At 50.0% G+C, this 19,867-nt stretch overlaps 1 protein-coding gene across 1 annotated transcript; it reads left to right on the top strand.

Moving 5' to 3' along the window:
* The first annotated feature begins 1,216 nt into the window (after positions 1–1,216).
* On the top strand, positions 1,217–16,113 carry Eif4ebp1 (eukaryotic translation initiation factor 4E binding protein 1). The gene is made up of 3 exons (XM_041673791.1): positions 1,217–1,428; positions 14,071–14,247; positions 15,616–16,113. Exons 1-3 carry the CDS (start codon positions 1,287–1,289, stop codon positions 15,645–15,647), a joined length of 351 nt encoding a protein of 116 aa, XP_041529725.1. The 5' UTR covers positions 1,217–1,286; the 3' UTR covers positions 15,648–16,113.
* Positions 16,114–19,867: the final 3,754 nt, after the last annotated feature.

Raw genomic sequence — 19,867 nt, 5'->3', positions numbered from 1 at the left:
TGAGGTAATCCTCTCCTCTCAGAAATCCCAGTGTTAGGACTATGTGAGCTACCATGCGCAGCTCTAGCTTTCTCGTTTGAGACAGGATCTTGCTGTGTGGCCAAGGCTAGAACCCAGTTCCTTCCAACTTAGCCTCCCAGTTGCTGGGACAAGTGTGTAGCACCATACCCAGATGGAATGGCGAGCTTTATAAGCAGGCCCTCCCTGGAATCATAGTTCCAGGAAACCTAGGGCCTTCAGGGCAACAAACAAGGCAAAAGCAAAACTCCTCTCAAAATGCACCTCCCAAAAGGATGAAGGTGGCCTGGCTTGCTCTCACGTGTGGAGAGAGACAGGCTAGCTTGGACCCCAGTGAAGACTGGCATGTATTCAAGAGGCATTCATCAGCTGTGTGTTCTTGTGCAAACCCTGTCCTTTTCTGAACTTCAGTTTTCTGCTATTTGTGGCTGTTATTGATTGCTTGCTATGTAACCTGGACTGTGCCGTCACTCGTGATCCTCCTAGGGCTTCAGCCTCCCCAGTGCTGGGATTTTGGACATTCCCTACCACATGGAGACTGACATAGATTTTCTATCCTGTTAGACATGACCATCCTCCTCAACTTTTCCCTCCCCTCCCTACCAGACAAAGTGCTGGAGTAGATGCCAATTCGAGGACTGTTGGAGAAACGTCTTTGACCTAGAACTCTAGTCCTTCCCAGCCCATCGTCTAAGGAGCTTCGATCCTGCCCATTCCACAGTAGATTGATATTCGGTTCCCAGCTGGCTGGCTAGTTCCCTCTTACTCATCCACCACTCCTTTCAAGGACAGGAATGTGCATGGTTCAGCCTCTGCTCTGACTCCTACGGCACAGTGAAAGCTAAAGAAACTTTAAGAGGGGCGAAGGATCAGCCCACCCTTACTTTTTTCTCGGAGGAACTGGTGGGGATCGAGAGATCACATCCTAACATAGAAAACGGGCCGTCTAGTGCGCTGAGAACGTGGCCACCAAAACGGAGAGCTTCTCCACGGCCACCCCTATATAGTTCTTCCCAGTGCCTCGGGAAAGAACCAGGGAACACAAGGGGCCAACAGTGGGGTTGGAGATGGCATTGGAGAGGGCAGAAGTCGCCTAGGTCAGCAGCTGGGAACCGCTTGCAGGCAGCGGGCTGAAGCAGGGTGGGGCCCGGCGGACCGCAAGTCTCAGGGGGCGTGGAACCCAGGCGGAAGGGGCGGGCCGGGCACGAGAAGGGCTGGGCCGAGGTGCCGCGGGGTTGCTGGAGGGTCGTGGGAGGCACGTCGGAGACATGTCGGGGGGCAGCAGCTGCAGCCAGACTCCCAGCCGGGCCATCCCCACTCGCCGCGTAGCCCTAGGCGACGGCGTGCAGCTCCCGCCCGGGGACTACAGCACCACCCCGGGCGGCACGCTCTTCAGCACCACCCCGGGAGGTAGGCGCGGGCCGGGGGTCCCGGGCGATCTCCGGGACCTGGAGGACACGCGGAGATCCGGAGTCGCACGTGCGACGGGGGTGGCGGCGCTCGGGGGGTTTCGTAGCTGGACAGAACGGACAAGGGGCGTCGGGAAGGCTGGAGGGTCACCGTCTCGGTTGCCCGCCTTCTGGAGCGTGGTCTGGAGATCGGGCTGCAAACTGCCCGCGATAGCTTTTCCCTGGGAGAGACCGCGGAGTGCCCCAAGCACACAGATAGGCACTCTGCCAGGATCACCATGTGCTCAAGTGCGGCCTCTGTGGGTGTCAGGGCAGGTCTAGTGTGGAACAGGCTGGGGGTCGGGGTGGCCCACGGAGCAGGGGGAGGGCCTGGCGTGGAGATGAAGTTTAGTTGATCTCCCTTGGAATAAATAACGTCTGCACGCACACTTTTTAACCTTCACGGTTATACCCTCGTTTGGCGTTGGACACTCGCTCCTTAATGGAGGCTGGGCGTTGAGGGCGCGCCCTGCCCCAGGAGCACGTCTGGGCCACCTGTGGCACGAAGACGATTTACCGAGGGAGGTCTCTATGCAAGGGGCCTGGCGCCGCGTTCAGGGCTGTGCAGAACAACACGTTCCTCGGGTACTGGGGGGAGGGCACAGCGCTGAATTCGCCCAAGCGGCCGTGGATGAGGAAGAGGAAGCTGAGTTGGCGTGGGAGGGGGCCGGCCTCCGGGAACCAGGCATTCCCAGCTTGCCCGGGAGCCCCAGTATAGGCGCTGATGAAACCTATACGCCCGTTTGCATGATGAAATCCTCGTGGCTTGCTACTTCCCTCCCATCCTCGCGCTGCTCCCACCCACTTTGCGCTTCTTCCCTTCCTGGTCTCCTCCCCCAAGCTTCTCCTCTTACAACTTAAAAAACAGGAGAGTTCCTGGCGCTACGCTGAACCTTGGGCTACTCCAGGCCGGGCCAGGCCACATGTCTGTTTTCTCAGGCAGCTGTCCCTACACCAGAGAACACAGCCAGATCCCAGAACCAAAGTCACCGAGGAAGGGATCTTGGAGATGAGTGTCCGGTTTGTGCCTCTCGGTCTTCCAAACACTGCACCAAGGCCCCGCTCCTTGAGCATGTGCCCTTATGCATTGTCGTGGTGTGTTCCTAGACTCAGCAAGAAGTAGCAACCAGGTAGAGGGGGGCAGTGGCCCAAGGAAAAGTTCTCTGCAGGACACAGCAGGTAGCCTGAGCCGTCTCCCTTCCTGTGTCAGGTGGTCATTAACCCCTTGCTGGCTGACCCAATGGTTTGCAGTTAGGTACCCAGAGAACCTTAGCCATTTCTGAAGGGGTTGTCCTACATTAATACTTGAACCTGCGAGTCTTTGAGATGGCCAACAATCCTATAAAGTGACTCTTCTCGTGAATTCCCAGAATGGATGTTTGAACTCTATCCTACAGAAGTTGTTGGGGGGTGCTTGTACCTACTAGTGCCCGGATGAGGTTAATCAGGCAAGCGGGTAGGGTGGCAGATGGTGATGACATTGTTTTGTTAAGCCAACAAAAATGGTGCATGCGAAAATAGTGGCACAGGCCTTTAATCCCAGCACTTGGGAAGCAGAGGGAGGTGGGGCTCTGTAAGTTCGAAGCCAGCCTGGTCTACATAGTGAGTTCCAGGTCAGTGTGTGTGTGTGTGTGTGTGTGTGTGTGTGTGTCTATGTCTGGGAGCTGACCTTGAAGTGACTGCCAGCTGTTAGCTGTGGTAGTGCTGGGAAGAGGGGGAGGGGGCTTGGCACTGATGCTGGTGTCCCGAGGTTTTAGTCCCGGAGAGGGGAGAAGTTCCTGTTGAGGACCAAGGGCAGAGTGAGAGAGCTGGGCTATAGAGGCAGTGAAGGAAGCAGAAGAATGGTCCTCATCTCGCTGCTACCTGAGCTTCCTTTGAAAGTGTTGGAAGCATTATACATTAGGTTCCAGAACACACTGCTGAGTTGAGGGGGTCAGGGAGAGCACTCCAAACTCCCCTGGAACCCTGTTGCTTTTTTAAGAGGCTCAAGAGGCAGGCACTAGGTCTGGACTAGGAAGACAGTCTGACTTGGGGGGCTGGCATGGCTAGCTAGTCAGAAGAGTTAGCGGAGGTAGAATGCAAGCTTGGAGCCGAGGAGAGGGCTCAGGGGTTAAAAAGTGCTCGCTGCTCTTGGGAAGGACTGCCTTTCAACACCTACAGGGTGCTCCTGGACCCCTGACTACTGTGATTCAAGCTTGAGGGGTGCCCTCTTCTGACTTCCACAGGAGCCTCCCCCCAAATAAAAAAATAAAAGCTTGGAGGGTTGGAGGTGAACTCGGTGACGGTTAAGTTCTGTGTCTAGCATCACACAGAAGGAAGGGAGGAGAAGGGGTGCGGGGAATGAATATCAAGTGTAAGACAGAATGGCTGTGTTGGGAGTGACGGGAGCTGGATGTTGGTCACAGACTTTCAGTTATGAGAGCTGTAAATTCCAGGGATGTAGTTATCCGTGACTATACTTAACCCTGCAGTGTTTTCTAGAAATTAGCTAAGAGCAGCCTTAGCACTATCCTTACTTACACAAACACACACATCTGTGACATAGGCTCATTTAATTGTGGGATTTATTTCATGTTTCCTAGTGTGAGATCATCATTTTGTGTTCTTTGACTCGGTCTCCCTCCTACCTTCCTTGGCTGACCTCAAACTGTTGATCCTCCTGCCTCAGGCTCCTGAGGGCTGAGATTTTAGGCATGTGCCATTCAGCTTGAGTGTAAGTCATTTTTATTTGCTGGTTGTATTGAATAATTTAGTACAGCTCACGGGGGACACGATTCTAAAAATCAAAGGCCTGTCTCTAGAATGAAGTGACTTGATAGCCCCCCCCCCCCCCCCCGCAACCCTCCAGCTCTGTAACCCGTCGTAATTCTACTTTGTGTAGAACATGCCTGATATCCAAAAGAGGACTCTTCTCCCTGATAAATGACAGACTAATTAGGTGAGCCTCTAGATTTTAGTGGCCTTCAGAGGTTGCATTTTTTCCCAATATCCTCCCAAAGTGGCAGGTGTTCATTATTCGAAAGCTGAGTTTGTTTCTCCCCCATCATAATGGCAAAAGTCATTACCAGTTTTGGTGAAGGTAAGGGTGGGGTTGTTTTCATTTCATTTATTGGTATAAAATACTGAAACTTTTTTTGCAGATGAACCTTTATTTGATGTTCGCGAGAATGAGTTAGAAGGGAATAGCAATAATGAAAAGGGGCGATAGGTTTTTTTTTTTTCTCTTAATGTTCATTTGTGTATATGAATCCCCATATGTTTAGGCAAACAAACCAAAAACATCCGTTACTGTCTGGAGTGATTCTCAAGGCCAGCTGTCTTTCTCTGAGTGAGTTATAGCCGGGAGCCTGTTGACAGGTTTGTTCAGGGTTAGACCGGATGTTCTCGAGTAGTCCTGATGTCCCCGGGATCTAATGCCAGGTCCAGTGTTTGGAAGGTGACAAGTTGTGCCTGGGTGTGGCTTCGTGGCACGGTGCTCTCTTGGTATGTGTGATGCCCTGGGCAGGTCTTTAAACTAGAGAAAAGATGAAAGTGAAGGGGACAAGAAGCCTAGAATTTCCCTTAGGACATCTAGGTTCTTTCCCCTCAGCCCTGGGTTTCCAGTCTGTCTCCAGGGTGGAGGTGGCTGTCCTGGGCAGCCATTGACTTTTAACAAGCCAGCCCCAAACTCAGTAACTTAGACAGCAGTTTCCTTCTCTGGTCTGTTTGCTTCTTTTTACGGATTTTGATAGCGTTGAGTCATGCTGCAGCTGTATTGCCTTGGGCTTCAAGGTCCAAGGTGGCCTTATCCACAAGTGTGAGTCCTTGCTGCTGGTGGGATTGCCCTCTTGGGGCTCAAAACATTTAGTTTAGCTTGAATTTGTAAACACCTTTATAATAGCAAGGCTACCTAGGGCATGGGCATGGGAGCCTTGTCATGGCACATAAGAAGTATTTTTGTGTTCTTGGGGGCAGTCCAGCTTCCAAGAGGGGGCAAGAGGAAGAGGGGATGGCCTGTTTTATTTTGAGACAGGATCACCTCATAGCCCAGCCAGGATGGCCTCAGATTTGACGATGACCTTAACTCCTGGTCAGGCCACAATTACTTCTCAAGCGTTCAAACACTGCTCCCCCCTCCTTTGCTTCCTCTGAATGTCAGGTTTTAGGAACATTATTTGCAGGGCTCATTCTCACTGTCCAGCTCTGCGCTCCCATTAAAACATGAAAGGCCTGGGTTTTCTTGGCACAAGCAATTGGCTTGTGTCAGGGTGAGAATACAGGAGGTACAGTCTGTTTAGCGCTTTGGTTTGACAACATACAGTGTGAAGGTTTAAAAGCGGGTTTCTTAGCTGACTCTGGTGTCACATGCCGTGATACCAGTACTCAAGGAGATGGAGATCGTAGGATCAGGTATTCAAGGCCAGTGTGGGTTGCTTTGAATGAGAACGGCCCCCATAGACTCATGTATTTGAATGAGTGGTCCCCAGTTGGTGGAACTGTTTGGGAAGGATGAGGAGGCGTGTCACACTGCCGGTGGACTTTGAGGCCTCCAAAGCCATGCCCTTCCCAGTTAGCTCTTACTGTCTCACACCAATAGGTAAATGTGAAAGCTCCCAGCTTCTGCTCCATCCAGCACCATGCCGCCATACTTCCTGCCGTGATGACAGTTGCAGACTCTCAGCCTCACATTAAATGCTTCATTTTGTAAGTTATCTTCGTCATGGTGTCTTACCACAACAATGGAAAAGTAACTAAGCCAGTCAGCCTCAGCCACATACTGAGCTGGAGGGTAGACCGGGCCACATGAAGTCCAGTTACAGAACACTCAAATGAACAAAGCAGATGTCCAACTTAAAAAGATGTGTGTTTGGATTAGAGTAGTACCTCAGTGGAAGAACAAGTGTGTCTGAGACCCTGGGATTAATCCCAGGCACTGAAAAAGGGAAGCTCCAGCCGGTCTCTCTTAGCTTGCTATGGCTACCGTATGAAAATCCCACCATCGAGGTGGCGTAAGCAGCGAAACTTAGATCTGGTAACTGCAGATCTAAGGTGAGAGTAACATTGCTTCCTTCTGAGGCCTCTCTTCTTGGCCTGCAGATGGCCCCCTTCTCTCTGGCCTTCTTCTGGTCTTCCATCTGTGGGTCTCTGTCTAGATTTCCACTTCCTCCAGTGAGACCGGGTCAGGATCTACTCCAAAGGCCTCGTATTGACTCTGCTTATAAAGACCTCCAAATGCCATGTTCTGAGGGGTGTGCCGGGACTTGGAGGAAGACAGTAAAGCCCCTAACGGCCCCCACTCACTCCCACTGGAGCAGCATCTGGATGGAACTGGATGGGGATGGGGGGCAGTGGGAGTGCGGGGGACACTCTCTTGGTAATGACTAGTGGCATCCACACTCTGCACAGGTGCATTTTGAAGTGTTTGGGGAGAGGTCAGGAAAGGGGAAGGTATTTGTCCAGCCTTAGGGTAATTTTTAACCATTCTGTTGTAAAAGTCTTTATCCTGGTCAGAGCCTCTGAGCAAGAATGGAGGCTCTTTGCCCCTTACTGATTTCCCTCTGGTAGCTTCATTAGATACCTGACCTCTGGGAAATATTATTTTTATTATGATTCTGTTTTTGTGTGTGCTTTTGGTTTTTGTTTTCTGGGTTTTGTTTTTTTTTTCCCAACCTGGCGTTGGAAAACTCACTGTGTAGGGGAGAATGACATCACATTGTCATGCTGCTGATTCTGCATCTGCCTCCCAAGGGCTGGGATGAATCATCATGCCTCACTTCCTGTCCCTTCATAGAACACTTCCCCCTAGTAAGTCTTCTGCTTGTTTAAGAGACTGCCCAGCCTGAAGTAGGCCCTCTGAATGTGGGTGAAAGTTGTGTGGCTTGGGCAGTGTGTGAGACCACTGACAAGTGAGATCAGGATTTATCCCTAGTGCACGAACTGGGTTTTTGGAGAACTGGCCCATTCCCTATGGAGGGATACCTCGGTCAGTCTAGATATGAGAAACACTTTGGTGACTCCCAGTGGGAGGCCTCACCCTGTCTGAGGAGTGGATGAGGGGGTGGGGTGCGGAGAAGGTGGAGGAAGATGGGAGGAGGGGAGGGAGGGAGAACTGGAATTGGTATTTACAATAAAAAAAGGGACTGCCCAGCAAGAAAGTCCCTCCCTATACATAAGCACCTCTCATCTATTTTGTATGTGTGGATGTGCTGTGGAATAATGCTCTTGTACATTGTAAAGATTTGTCACTCGTATTAGTTTAATAAAACGCTGATTGTCCAGTAGCCAGGCAGGAAGTATAGGTGGGGTGATCAGACTAAGAGAATTCTGGGAAGAGGAAAGGCAGAAATGCAGTTGCCAGTCAGCACTAGAGGAAGCAAGATGAGAATGCCTTACTGAGAAAAGATACCAAGCTGTGTGGCTAAACATAGACAAAAATTATTGGTTAATTTAAGTTGTAAGAGCTAGCTAATAATAAGTGTGAGCTAATAGGCCAAACAATTTTATAATTTTTTAAAAAAATATTTATTTATTTTTTACGTATACAATGTTCTGTCTGTGTGTATGCCTGTAGGCCAGAAGAAGGCACCAGACCCCATCACAGATGGTTGTGAGCCACCATGTGGTTGCTGGGAATTGAACTCAGGACCTTTGGAAGAGCAGGCAATGCTCTTAACCACTGAGCCATCTCTCAAGCCCCCCCCCCCCCAGTTTTATAATTAATATAAGCCTCTGTGTGTTTCTTTGGGACTGAAACTTCGTCTTTATAGATGTAAGGTGAGGAGGATAGAGGGACACAGGTGTGGTCTGCTTAGATCCAAGTGTGCCTTTAGGTTTGTCTCCAGGTTGTCCAGAACTTCTGCTCAAAGCGATTTTTTAAAATTATGCAAAACATTTGGCACTTAGGCTGCTGCTTTCTTCCTAAGCACAGGCATTGGGTGTCTCCTGTCTCTGCTAGGAAAGAGTCCCCAGTCCCCCCCCCCCCCCCCCCACACACACACACTTTCCCTGGAGAGTTGTGGTAGGAAGTCTGTCCTGTACTCCCCTACACTTGCAGTCTTGTGTAGGGGGAACCATGCTCCTGTGAGGGATGCCCGGGGAAGGGTGGCAGCGAGGCTCAGTTTTCAGAAGTCACATCCAGTAGCAGAATGCGGGAAACCTTAGGGGAAAGGACAAGGACACAAAGCAAAGGTCTTGTCCAGGGAACGACTAATCTTGTTCTGGACACAGATTTAAAAACCTGTGTAAAAGCCTGGTGACCTTTAATGTTCCCAGGTTGAGAACATTGGCATGGGGGTGGCTGGCTATCTATGTGTTTTGTTTTGTTTTTGAGACAGAGACGTTATGTATTCCAGACCAGCCTCAAACATGCTGTGTGGTGAAGGTTGGTCTTGAACTCCTGGCTCTCCTGCCCACATCTCCCAAGTCTTGGGATAATGTCCAGCCATTTATTTATTTGTTTACCTATGAGATGGTGTCTCTGCATAGTCCTGGCTATCTTGAAACTCACTTGTTGACTGGCTTCAAACTCACAGAGATCCTATTGCCTCTGTCTCCCGAGTGCTGGGATTTGAGTATGCACCACCATGTCTGGCTTATTTTTATTTATTTTTTGGTCTCCCAGGCCTTTGTCCATGTAAGGCAGATGAGCTGTTACCCTAGCTCTTAGGAATATTGGCATTTGTTGTTTGAGGTGGGAGTTTTCTGTTATCTTCTTCCTGTGATACAGAAAGATCTGAGGCCCAGAGATTGAGGTAGTGATTCCCAGTTTGAGCTCAGGGCTTCTGCCTCCAAGGCCCATGCGATTTGCACGTTAAGGGCCTGCCAACAACGAGTTCCTAAAAATAGGTGGTGATGGCTAGTGCTTTAAATATAGCTTCATTGAGCCCAGCCTAGCACCCCTGGTTGACAGGTGAGAAAACCAGATCCTTGGGGAATGTCTCCTCACTTGCGTGTCCAGGAAAAGTGGCATCGGTATTAAACCATGCTCGCCTTTAATAAGGACTTTATATTTTGTACATTCCTGGGATTTACGGTCCTAAAGACTGTCAGTCATGCTAAATTCACATGGTTCCTATGTTCTCTGTGTTGGAGAGAGATGGAGGATTCCCCTTCCCACCCCACACTGCCCTCAAGTCTGCTTCCTTCCTTCTGCTGTGTTCACACTGTGGCCTCTAAATTGGGTCCTGTTGTGTTGAACAGGCTGAGCAGGTGGTGCAGCTTGTCACCTTAAATCTTTTTTATTTATTCTCTGTGTCTTTCACATCACGCCTCCCGATCCCATCTCTTATCCCACCCCAAATTCAAACAAAATTTAAGAGAAAACAAGGGGGAAAAAAAAGGAAGGGGACAATCTCGTCGTGGAAGCTGCACTGTGACACAGAGAGTCACGCAGTAAACTGTAAACCCCTTTATGCGTACATGTTTACACGTGGGCGTTTATTGAAAAGAATCATTGGTCTAGTTTGAGGCCCCTGGTCTCTGCTGCACCATTGATGCTAGGCTCTCACTGGGACTCTTCCTGGACATCCCATTGCCTCTCTGTGTTGTGGGAATCTGCAGCCCTGTGTCCATAGGACTGACCCCACCCCTCTCCTCCCGTCCTTTGCTCCAGCCGATCACGGATGGGGTGGGTGTTGGGGTGGGCCAACACATGGTCCTGGTTCTGGGCTTCAGTAGTTGCAGGGTTGGTCAGCTCACCAGCTCTCCCCAGTCTTTGCCCACTAGGGTGGGCTTTCCAGTATTGCCCTGGCTAGTTCATTGGGCGGGGCCAGTTCTGCTCTCTTGCTCTTAGGACCTCAGGGTCAGCTCTCCCACCTGCCTAAGGCGTTAATGGGCTGGGGTGTGGGAGGGCCTCTCTCCCCAACCTATGCTGCCTCAAGACAGATCAGTAATGGGGACAGTTCTCCCGTGCTCATAGTATCAGGGTTGACTCACCCACACCTCCGCCAACAGGATTGGCTCTCACCTTAAACCTTTATGGACAGATGATTGCTAGTGTGTGTACTGGGCTCCCTTGGGTGGGCCACTGTTGGAAGCCACACCAGAAGCTGACGATATCAACAGGCCCATTTTAAGGTCTTTGAGAGGTCAACGAGGCACAAGTAGACAAAGTGGTAGCTTGTCCGGAGTCATTCGAGCTAGTAAATGAGACAGTTGTGGTTCAGGACTCAGAAATAAAATGTTGCTCCATGCAGTTTAACACTGAACTTTGAACTCTCACCCCAGCACCCGGTAGGCTCTGTATCCAGCTACACAGCTGACTCACAGCCCGTACGCTCTGTCCACCTCTACAGTTTTTTTTTTTATTTATATTTTTTTTTAAATACTGTTCTCATCACTGACCAAATCCCTGACAGAAAAACTTAAAACAGAAATATTTATTTTGGCCTGTGATTTCTGAGTTCAGTCTACAGTCACTGCCCTCAGGCAGAACATACTGGCAGCAGGAGAGTGTGGCAGAGGCGGGTCTTTAGGGTAGGTAGACAGGCAGCAGAGAGAAGGGACATGCTGGGGCTTTGCTGGCTTCCCTCTCTTGGAGTGTCCTCACAGGCACCCCCAAAGGTGCGCCTCCCCAGGGTCCTATACTAGGAGACAGGGTCTCTGTGTAGCCCTGGCTGTCCTGGAGGTTGGCCCGTAGATCGTTCTGGCTTTGGACTCACAAAGATCTTTTGGCCTCTTCCTCTTGAGTTCAGGAAACGCCACCACACCTCGTGATCAGGACTTCTTAAACCATTTTTGCTTAACCTCTTCTAGTGTGATTATTTTTTAATATCATCCTAGGTGTGTAGGTCTATGAGATAGATACGCAAATCAAACATTAACCGATAAAATCGTAAATTTATTTAAAGATTTTTTGACATATATATAATTTGACTTTTTATTAAAGATGAAAACCAGTTTTCATACTGAGATGACCTTGCTTACGAAGCGTGGTATCTGGGCTGAGTGTTTACCCCTGAAGGACATAAAGCGTATCCAACGCTTTCAGTTCCAATCTGTTCTTTGTTTTTATAGTCGTCTGCGGTGCACACTGTGTTGGCACAGTTGTCCTGTGCCCTCTGCGCTGACTGATAGGCTGGCAGTAGAAGCTGGGTCATCCTCTGCCCTTTCACACCCAGACAGTTTATCTTGCAGCCCTTGTCCTCCAAGGTGGCCTTCTAGATGGCCATGCCCGCGTCACAGGAGGGAAGAGAACAGCAAAACAAACCAGAGTGTAATTGCCCCTGAGCAGCTAGGGAGAGGCCAGGCGGTGAAGCACTGCCAACCAAGGTCGCTGTTGTTTATGCCGTGTTGTAAAAGCTCGAGGGAGAGAAGGCGCGGGAAGTTCAACCCTGGAAAGCTCATCTCTGCCGAGAGCTCAATTAGGAACTCCAGCTGCCTGCCTCAGCTTCCCTCGTCGGTTACTGCTGGATGTTGTGAACATCCGATTGGATGTTTCCTGTCTGCTCTTTGTTCCCTTGAGGGGACCATCTGCCTCAGATGAGGTTCCTACTCTCTATGTTGGGAACTCCCGCTAGCTGCCTTAAAGTCCATTTCTGCTGAATGTTTGGCTGGTTTAATATCTGTCCGTCTGTCCATCTCTCTCACTATTTATTCTTAACTTGGGTGTACTGTGTGCTTATTCACTTACAACCAAGAGTACTCGTGTATCATTCTCCAAATGGTACCCAACCATCGTCCATGTCAGGAAAGCCGTTCATTTAAAGAGGTGGGGAAGACAGCCGCAGCAGGTGTATGGACTAATCCTAAGCCAGAATTCACTGAATTAAAAAAAATATCCGTGTATGGAGAAAGGGAGGGAGTGAGAGTGTGGGGGGCATGGGTGCGGGTGTGGGTGGGTGTTTACCCAGCATGCATGTGGAGGTCAGCAGACAGCTTGTGGGCATTGCTTTTCCCCTGCTTTGTGCATTTCTGGGTTTGAACTCAGGTCATCAGGCTTGCTGGCAGGTAGGTCCAGCCGAACCATCTCGACAACCCTTGATTTATTGCGCGTGGTACCACATTATATAATATTGTAGCTTGGGACATATACTCACTGTTATGAAGAAACCAGATACCACGACTGCGTTTGAGAAACCAGATTTCTTTGTCATTGGCAGAAGGTAGCTATAAATAGAAATGCAAAGACAGCTTTTAAATTCCAGCTGGATGCCATTGTCTGCCGGAGGCTTGGAACCTAAGACTCGAGACTTGTTTGGAAGGAAGCGTTCGGTATGTGCTGTTGAGGGGTTAAAAAAAAAAAGCCATGGTGCTGTGTTTGAGGCTACAGGGAGCCGAGGATAAGTTCATTTCTTACCCTCACCTCGTGGGTCTCCCATTGTCTTAGCGAGGGTTTCTGTTGCTGTGAAGAGACAACATGACCACGGCAACTATTTTTTTTTTAAATATTTATTTATTTATTTTGTATACAATATTCTGTCTGTGTGTATGCCTGCGCACCAGAAGAGGGCACCAGACCCTCATTACAGATGGTTGTGAGTCACCATGTGGTTGCTGGGAATTGAACTCAGGACCTTTGGAAGAACAGGCAATGCTCTTAACCTCTGAGGCATCTCTCCAGCCCAACGGCAACTCTTTATAAAGGAAAACATTAGATTGGGCCTGGCTTTATTTCAGAAGTTTAGTCCATCATCATCATGGTGGGGAGCACGGCTGTGTGCAGACAGATATCGTGCTGAGAGTTCTACATCTACATCTTGATCTGTAGGCAGAAGGAGGAGACTGTCCAGCACTGGGTGTAGCTTGAGCATATGAGACCTCAACGCCCGCCCCCACAGTGACACACTTTCTCCAACAGTGCCGTTCCCTATGGACCAGGCATTTAAACGCAAGGGTCTGTGGGGGCCATACCTTTTCAAACCACCACACCCATCGTGATCTTGCTCCCTTACCTGGGGAAATGCTCCCTTATATGGTGAGGAGGGAGCTGTATGAGTGGAGGTAAAGGGTCCTGGGTATGATTTACTGCTAGAGACTAGTTCACTGACATTGGTCCTCACTGGGGAATAAGACTAACTTGTGATAGGAGCTTGGGTAGAACGGGGGTGACCTTCATATCAGCCCCTATGGGGGTGATGCAGGTCGATGTAGTGGGAGTTTGGAGAAGGGCTCAGACTAAGACCTTTTTGGAGTGGGTCAAGTGTTTCCTGTTTCTGCAAAGAGTGGGCAGGGATAAGTCTCCTGCTGCTGGGAGTGACCCATTGTCTTTCTGTTCTGGATGAGCGACCTACCGGGGTTCTGCAGGGTAGGGTGTAATGACTGACTCCAAGACCCTCTTTTCCGTGGGATCTGCTTGTCATGGGTAATCAGCTGATAGGGGAAGATGAGGGGCGGTTGGGTGGAGGGATTGTAGAGATGGCATAGGATGTTCAGAACTTGGAGAAAACCAAAGGCGCATCTTGGTGGCCAGCAAACCGTCTGTGAGGGAGGGCCACCCCCAGTGGTGTTGGGGTGGACAGTGGCCAGGTTGGCCGGGTCCCAGGGCCAACTCTACTCCCCCTTGGTCCAGGTTGTCTAAAAGAACCTGCCGCCTCTGCTGTGGCCACACTTCCAGGAAGTGGTAAAGACAACAGGCAAGGGGCTCCAGGTGACCTTATCCGCGTCTTTATTACACTTTCCCCACCAGGAACCAGGATCATCTATGACCGGAAGTTCCTGATGGAGTGTCGGAACTCACCTGTGGCCAAAACCCCCCCGAAGGACCTGCCAGCCATTCCTGGGGTCACTAGTCCGACCAGCGATGAGCCTCCCATGCAAGTCAGCCAGAGCCACCTGCACAGCCCGGAAGAAAAGCGGGCAGGCGGTGGGTGCTGGGCCTGTCTGGGCTCTGAATTGTTTGTCTTTGGGGGAATTCCAAGTTTCAGGGAAGGGGGGTGATGGTGACCCTTTGGGGAGGAGCCGTGGGGAAGCCTAGGGGGTGGGGTGCCGGTGGGGAGCAGAACTTGCCCCCGTCAAAGCTCCAAGGACCCGTGCGCAGCTGCCGTGAATGCATCAGGTAGGGTGATTAGTGAGGAACTGATGGAGAATGCAGTGGCACCCCTCATCAGCCTGCCTTTCTGTGTCGCTGCTTGCCAAGCCCCAACACACATGCGCCACGCTTCTTCGTATATGTGGAGCTGGAGACAACGTATCAAAGACACGGTGCATGTCCCCTCTAGGAACGTACATGCCTACAAGATAAGAAGTAAACTCGGGTACCTCCTGGCCGGTGACTGGCCCTTCAGTGGATTATTGATGGAGACAGGCAGACAATGCCTCCTATTGTTACTTTAGCTTTGACATTTATATAGCTAGGTCCTTCCTGGTTTCCCCCTCCTCCCCAAAGTAATCAAAGCAGACACCCTGGCAGCCGCATGTGGGGTGTGAACATGTGTTTGTGGCAGCATGCAGAGCGACTGGCTGGCCGGAGCTTCTGAGCTCTCTGTTATACAAGCGTGTCCCCATGACGGTGTTATGTAAGCACGCCTGTGCACCCTCAGTCTGAGGAATACCACCTCTGACTTTCTGCTCTGAAGGTGGTACCCCAATCTCACGCTGGGGGCTGCTGACACCCTCCTGGCCGTGGGATGTGGTTCCTGATTACCCTGGTGGGCAGGGAGCTGGGTAGCACTGGGAAGGTGGATTTGACAGCGTGCAGAGAGCCGCATGACAGGTTCCCAGGTTACATGTGTGGTTCCCTGCCCTGTGTTCAAGGATGGAGGGATTCTTGGTGATTGCACACTGTCTTGCACCTTTACTTTTTTACCTCCAGTTAGAGATGGCAGTGAATTAAGTTAGGCTACGCCTGGAATTGTCACGACGAACTGAGAGACGTGCTTTCCTTGCTGGCAGGGTAAACCCACCCTGCTCCTTGTTTCTGATGATATTCTGGCTCTCAGCCCCCAAATAGTGGCCAGGTAGTCCCATACTGTCAGGCTGGGGGTGCATAGTTTTAGCTTTCTTTAACTGGACACAAAGCTCCAGCCCTTGGCCACGTGTTGAAAATGGAATTTATAGACAGTTCAGCGCCTTCACCTCCCTTATGAGGAAGTCTGGTTTCCTAGTCTAGTCAGCTTTTCTTTGGCAGCATGCACGCCTCCATTGGACCTATGAGAATAACTCCTGGCCTCTGAGCCTGGAGGGCTTCCATTTGCCTCTTGCTGATTGGTCCTCTGTCTTTTTCTCTCCACAGGTGAAGAGTCACAGTTTGAGATGGACATTTAAGGGACCAGCCATAGGACGGAGTGATGCCTCTGGGCCCCCGAGGCCCTTGGAAGGAGAGCCACAGCAGTCAGGCCTTAACACCAGGCAGATGTTGGGTGTGGGCAACCCAGTCCTGCTCCTTGCTCAGCCCCTGCTCCGCCTTCCATTTTGTGAACACCAGCACATACCTCCTTGTGCCTCTGATGATACTGAGCTGCTACTACAGGGGGATGATTCTTGTCCACACCCTGCATCCAGTGCCAGGAAGTGGACACAGAGGAACCCATCAGGATGACCGTCTGGCAATTCCAGCCCCAGCCTCTGGAGCACACCCACCCTTTCCTTGGGCTGGGGTACCTGGGAAAGCTACCCTTTTTACTTCTTTCCCTGAGAGGAAATAAAAGCCACCTTTACCCTAGGCCCAAGGTTGGGCCCTGTCTGAACTGTTTTCAACTTGAAGTGATAACACAGTTAACTCTCTGTTCCATGCTTGTGCTTACGTGAACTTTTCTTTACGTCATCTCTTGTGCTTATCAAACTCCAGCTCTCTAGGTATGCAGGGCAGCCTTACTGTTTACTGCTGAGAAGTCTGGATGGAGATAAAGTCGTTCTCCGTGGGACTGGGCTAGAACCCTGCTACTCTGTGATTCTTGTTTTTAGCAGCAACTAGGTGCTCACCTTTCCCCTTGCGCCTGTGCCACTGGGGAGCCTTTGAGATCCATGGGCACCTCGTACTGTCAGTCATCTGTTTGTATGTGCTGCTGCTGGGTCATGCAGAGGAGATAATCTCTCTGCCTTACGGATTTTACTGAAGTATACCATGTACCTATTAAAAAAAGGTAGCCTGAGCAGATTATGCGATTGGTTGTCAGTGGTCCGTGCAGGGGGAGGCTCGGAGGAAACGGTGTAGCTGGGGATGAGAATGGGAGGAAGTGGGTACTGAGCGTTTCAAAGGTCTCGGGGAGCCAAGATGAGTGAGGGTGATATTAAGGTACGTTGGTGTGTGAATGTGATTTACCAGTTGCTGAAGAAGAGCAGTTTTTAGGAATCCTGACTGCAGACCGAGTGGTATGCCGGGTCTCTCACTACAGGACCTGCTGAGGGGTGAGTATGCCTTGTGTAGGTTCTGGGATTATAGTGGTTTGTTACCAGTGGGCCTCAGTGGCCAGATCTTTTGCCCGCCTTTTCTCCAACTGATTTCCAGCCCCTTGCAAAGGACCCTGGAATGCGTGTGGTGGTGTATGGAAGGACCCGACACTTTGGTGTGTTGACTGCACACAGATTGTGTAGCCTCTTCTGTGTGTGGCATTTGAGGCCAGGGAGAGCCTACCACCAGAGCAAAGGTAACAACGGAAATTTCAGCTAGGTTAAAAGAGAGATTAAGTCCTATCCCTTATCTGTTAGCTTCCTGATGCAAACATTTCATCCCCCTGACAGCTCACAGGAGGTCTTGCTCACCCGCCTGCGTGATCCAGTGTTCTCCCATTTTCTCAGGGTCAGTGTATAATTCCCTGAGGACCAGAAGTCATAAAACCTGTGGAAGTTAGCAGTTTTCCTCCCTGAGAAGTGTCCTGCAGAGGAAGAACCAGGCTCTACAGGGTTAATTGTTGCTGGGTGCTATGTGGTGTCAAACTCTGCAGCCCAGCCCTTGTTTTCCAGGAAGGAAGGAAAATGGTGGGGAGATGAGTCTGGTCTGTTCATCTTGACATCTCTATGTGTTGGAATCTTGATGTTTTGTGGAGATGCTCTCATAAGAAACCCATCGGTTTGGCATGCCCACCCTCTGCTGTGACCAGAACCACTTTGAAGAACTCCCTGGCAACTGTCGACAGGGGTGCCACAAACCAGAAATACAGAGAAGCTGCCAGGTATGGCATGTGTTCCCAAGTAGTGAAACCTCATGGAGATGAACTGTCACCAAGCAATTACTTGTGGTTAGCTAGTCCCGGGAGGCTGCGGCTATTCTGGGAACTAAAGGTTCTGAGGTTTAAGAATCTTAGAGAGTAGCTGACCCTTGTAGTGGTTTTTATCCCAAGAAGTCATGAGTAGCCTGTGGTTCAGGGTCCCTGAGAACAAGTGTCCCCAGAGTAATTACCGGGGGTGACAAGGTTGGCATGATTGATGATGATGCTCAACCAGGTGGTGAGTGGAGGATGGACTGCAGGAAGAGGAGGCTTGCCAGTGCTTTGATGAAGATGCCAGAAGCGAAATAGATGTCAGAGGATGGGCCCTTCTTACCTGAACAATCACAGTTAGCAAAGGCATGTGTGTTGAGTAGCTTATGTAAATTTAGATGACAATGGGAGTCCGTTTGCTGGAACAGCGGAAAAAGCCATAATAGAATGACTTGTGCACGTCTGAAACTTTAAGAACTTGGCGGGCAGCATTTTTATTTTTTACACATGTCGGTGGTATATGAGTTTCGGGTTAGGATCCCAGTTGGTTTAGCCTCAAAGCTCAGGTCGCTTATGCCACACTGTGAATGGAAACGAAGACTGGACGGCTCGGCACTGTTAGCAGAGAACTGTTGCTTGGGTTGTCCGGACGAAGTTGAGACTCAAAGTAGGGATCCCTCTGTACAATTAACTGGGATAAAGATAGCTGTCACCCATCTGCAGGCCAATGGGTATGAGAAGACAGAAAATCACTTCCTGAGATCAAGACTTCAGACACCAGGCTGCCCTTAGCCAGTGTGTGTGCGCATGCGCGGTAGAGTGCTTGCCTAGTTTGTCCCCAGCGCTACATAGACGGGGGCGTAGTGGTGCATGACTGGAGGTGGATACGGGTGGGTCACTAAGTCTCCTTAGCAATCTGTGGTCAGCCCGGGCTAAATGAGATCAATGAAAAGAATAAATAAATGACACCGCTAAGGTCGGGGCCTCTGAATTTTACGCAGCACAGGACCATGAGTGGAATGTGTCCAGCAGGAATAGTGAAGGCGGAGGCAAACCCTTCCCCAGCTTGGTCAGAGGCCACAGCACAGAAAGCTATGTTGTAGGTATCCCATGTTCTTCAAAATCCGGAGCAGAGTTTGCTTCACCGCTTCGATAATTGGTTGAGTGCTGCCATCTGCTGGCAGATGTTATAAAAGAACTCACATCTCTCAGGTAAGGTTATTTCATTTAGAGCCCATCGGGAAGAAAGTGAAGATGCTGCATGTATTGAAGACCTAAGAACTCTTTCTGTGGATTATATGCAACGGACCCTCACCGCAGGAAGAAGAGGGAGGGGCTTCAGAATGTTGCCGCGCTAACTCTTGGTTTGAGATAAGGACCCTGCCTGTGGCCAAACTGCCCTCTGATTGGCCCACCACTCGGGCCTGCTGTTGCCAGCTGAGTCCTCCCAGGACAACTAGGAACAACGTTTGCTGGTGCATGGCTTGTCCCCATCTATGAGTGTTAAAACCCTTTCTAAGGCATTCCATGCGCAAGTCAGAAGAACGACTGCTTTCTAAAGAGAAGCGGGATCCCAAAGGTTAAAACAAAACAAAACAAAACAAAACAAAAAAAACCACAAAAATCTCAAACAAACAAAATACTTATAGGATGGTTTAGATTTGCGCTGGAACCATGAATATAACTGTGGCCAGTTTTTTTTTTTTTTTTTAAACAGGGTCTCATACAGTGCAGGCAACTCTTGAACTCCTCATTTTACTGCCCCTAATTCCTAATTCTGGGATTGTTCGGCGCAGTTCCCTTTTCTGAGCATTTGAACAACAAACCCAGATTCCCCATTCACGTCTGTTTTCTGCTTTCCACCTGAACCACTTGATTCCCTCTGACATTTCCAGAACACTAGAGAGCACAAATGCCTCACCAGCATTAATACTTATGGGAGTTTGTGTGGTGGAAGATTAGTTGGAGATGTGTTCCATTCATTTATGCTGTGGAATGCTTCTTTACTGATGCAAAGACAAGTTGCATTCTTTTATGTTTAACTCTGAAGCTGTGTTACTTGGCCTACCTAAAACACCTGATTGGTCTAATAAAGAGCCGAACAACCAATAACTCGGTGGGAGATGGATGGGTGGGGCTGCCAGGCAGAGAGAATAAATAGAAGAAGAAGAAAGGATCGAGAAAAGGAGGAGAGGGGATGCCAGGGATCAGTCACCCAGCCATACAGCCAGCCATGGAGTAAGAAGGAAAGAGGTATATAGAATACACCTGAGTGACAGGTCCTGAAAGAGCAAAGAGTAAAAAAAAGCTAACTATAAGTTTGAAGGTAATTGGCCTCATAAGCTC

The sequence above is a fragment of the Microtus oregoni genome, unplaced genomic scaffold, assembly GCF_018167655.1.
Source record: "Microtus oregoni isolate MIOR12 unplaced genomic scaffold, Mior012 000024F_ref0000369, whole genome shotgun sequence".
In the NCBI taxonomy this organism is placed as follows: Eukaryota; Metazoa; Chordata; class Mammalia; order Rodentia; family Cricetidae; genus Microtus; species Microtus oregoni.
This window is presented reverse-complemented; position numbering and strand designations above follow the sequence as displayed.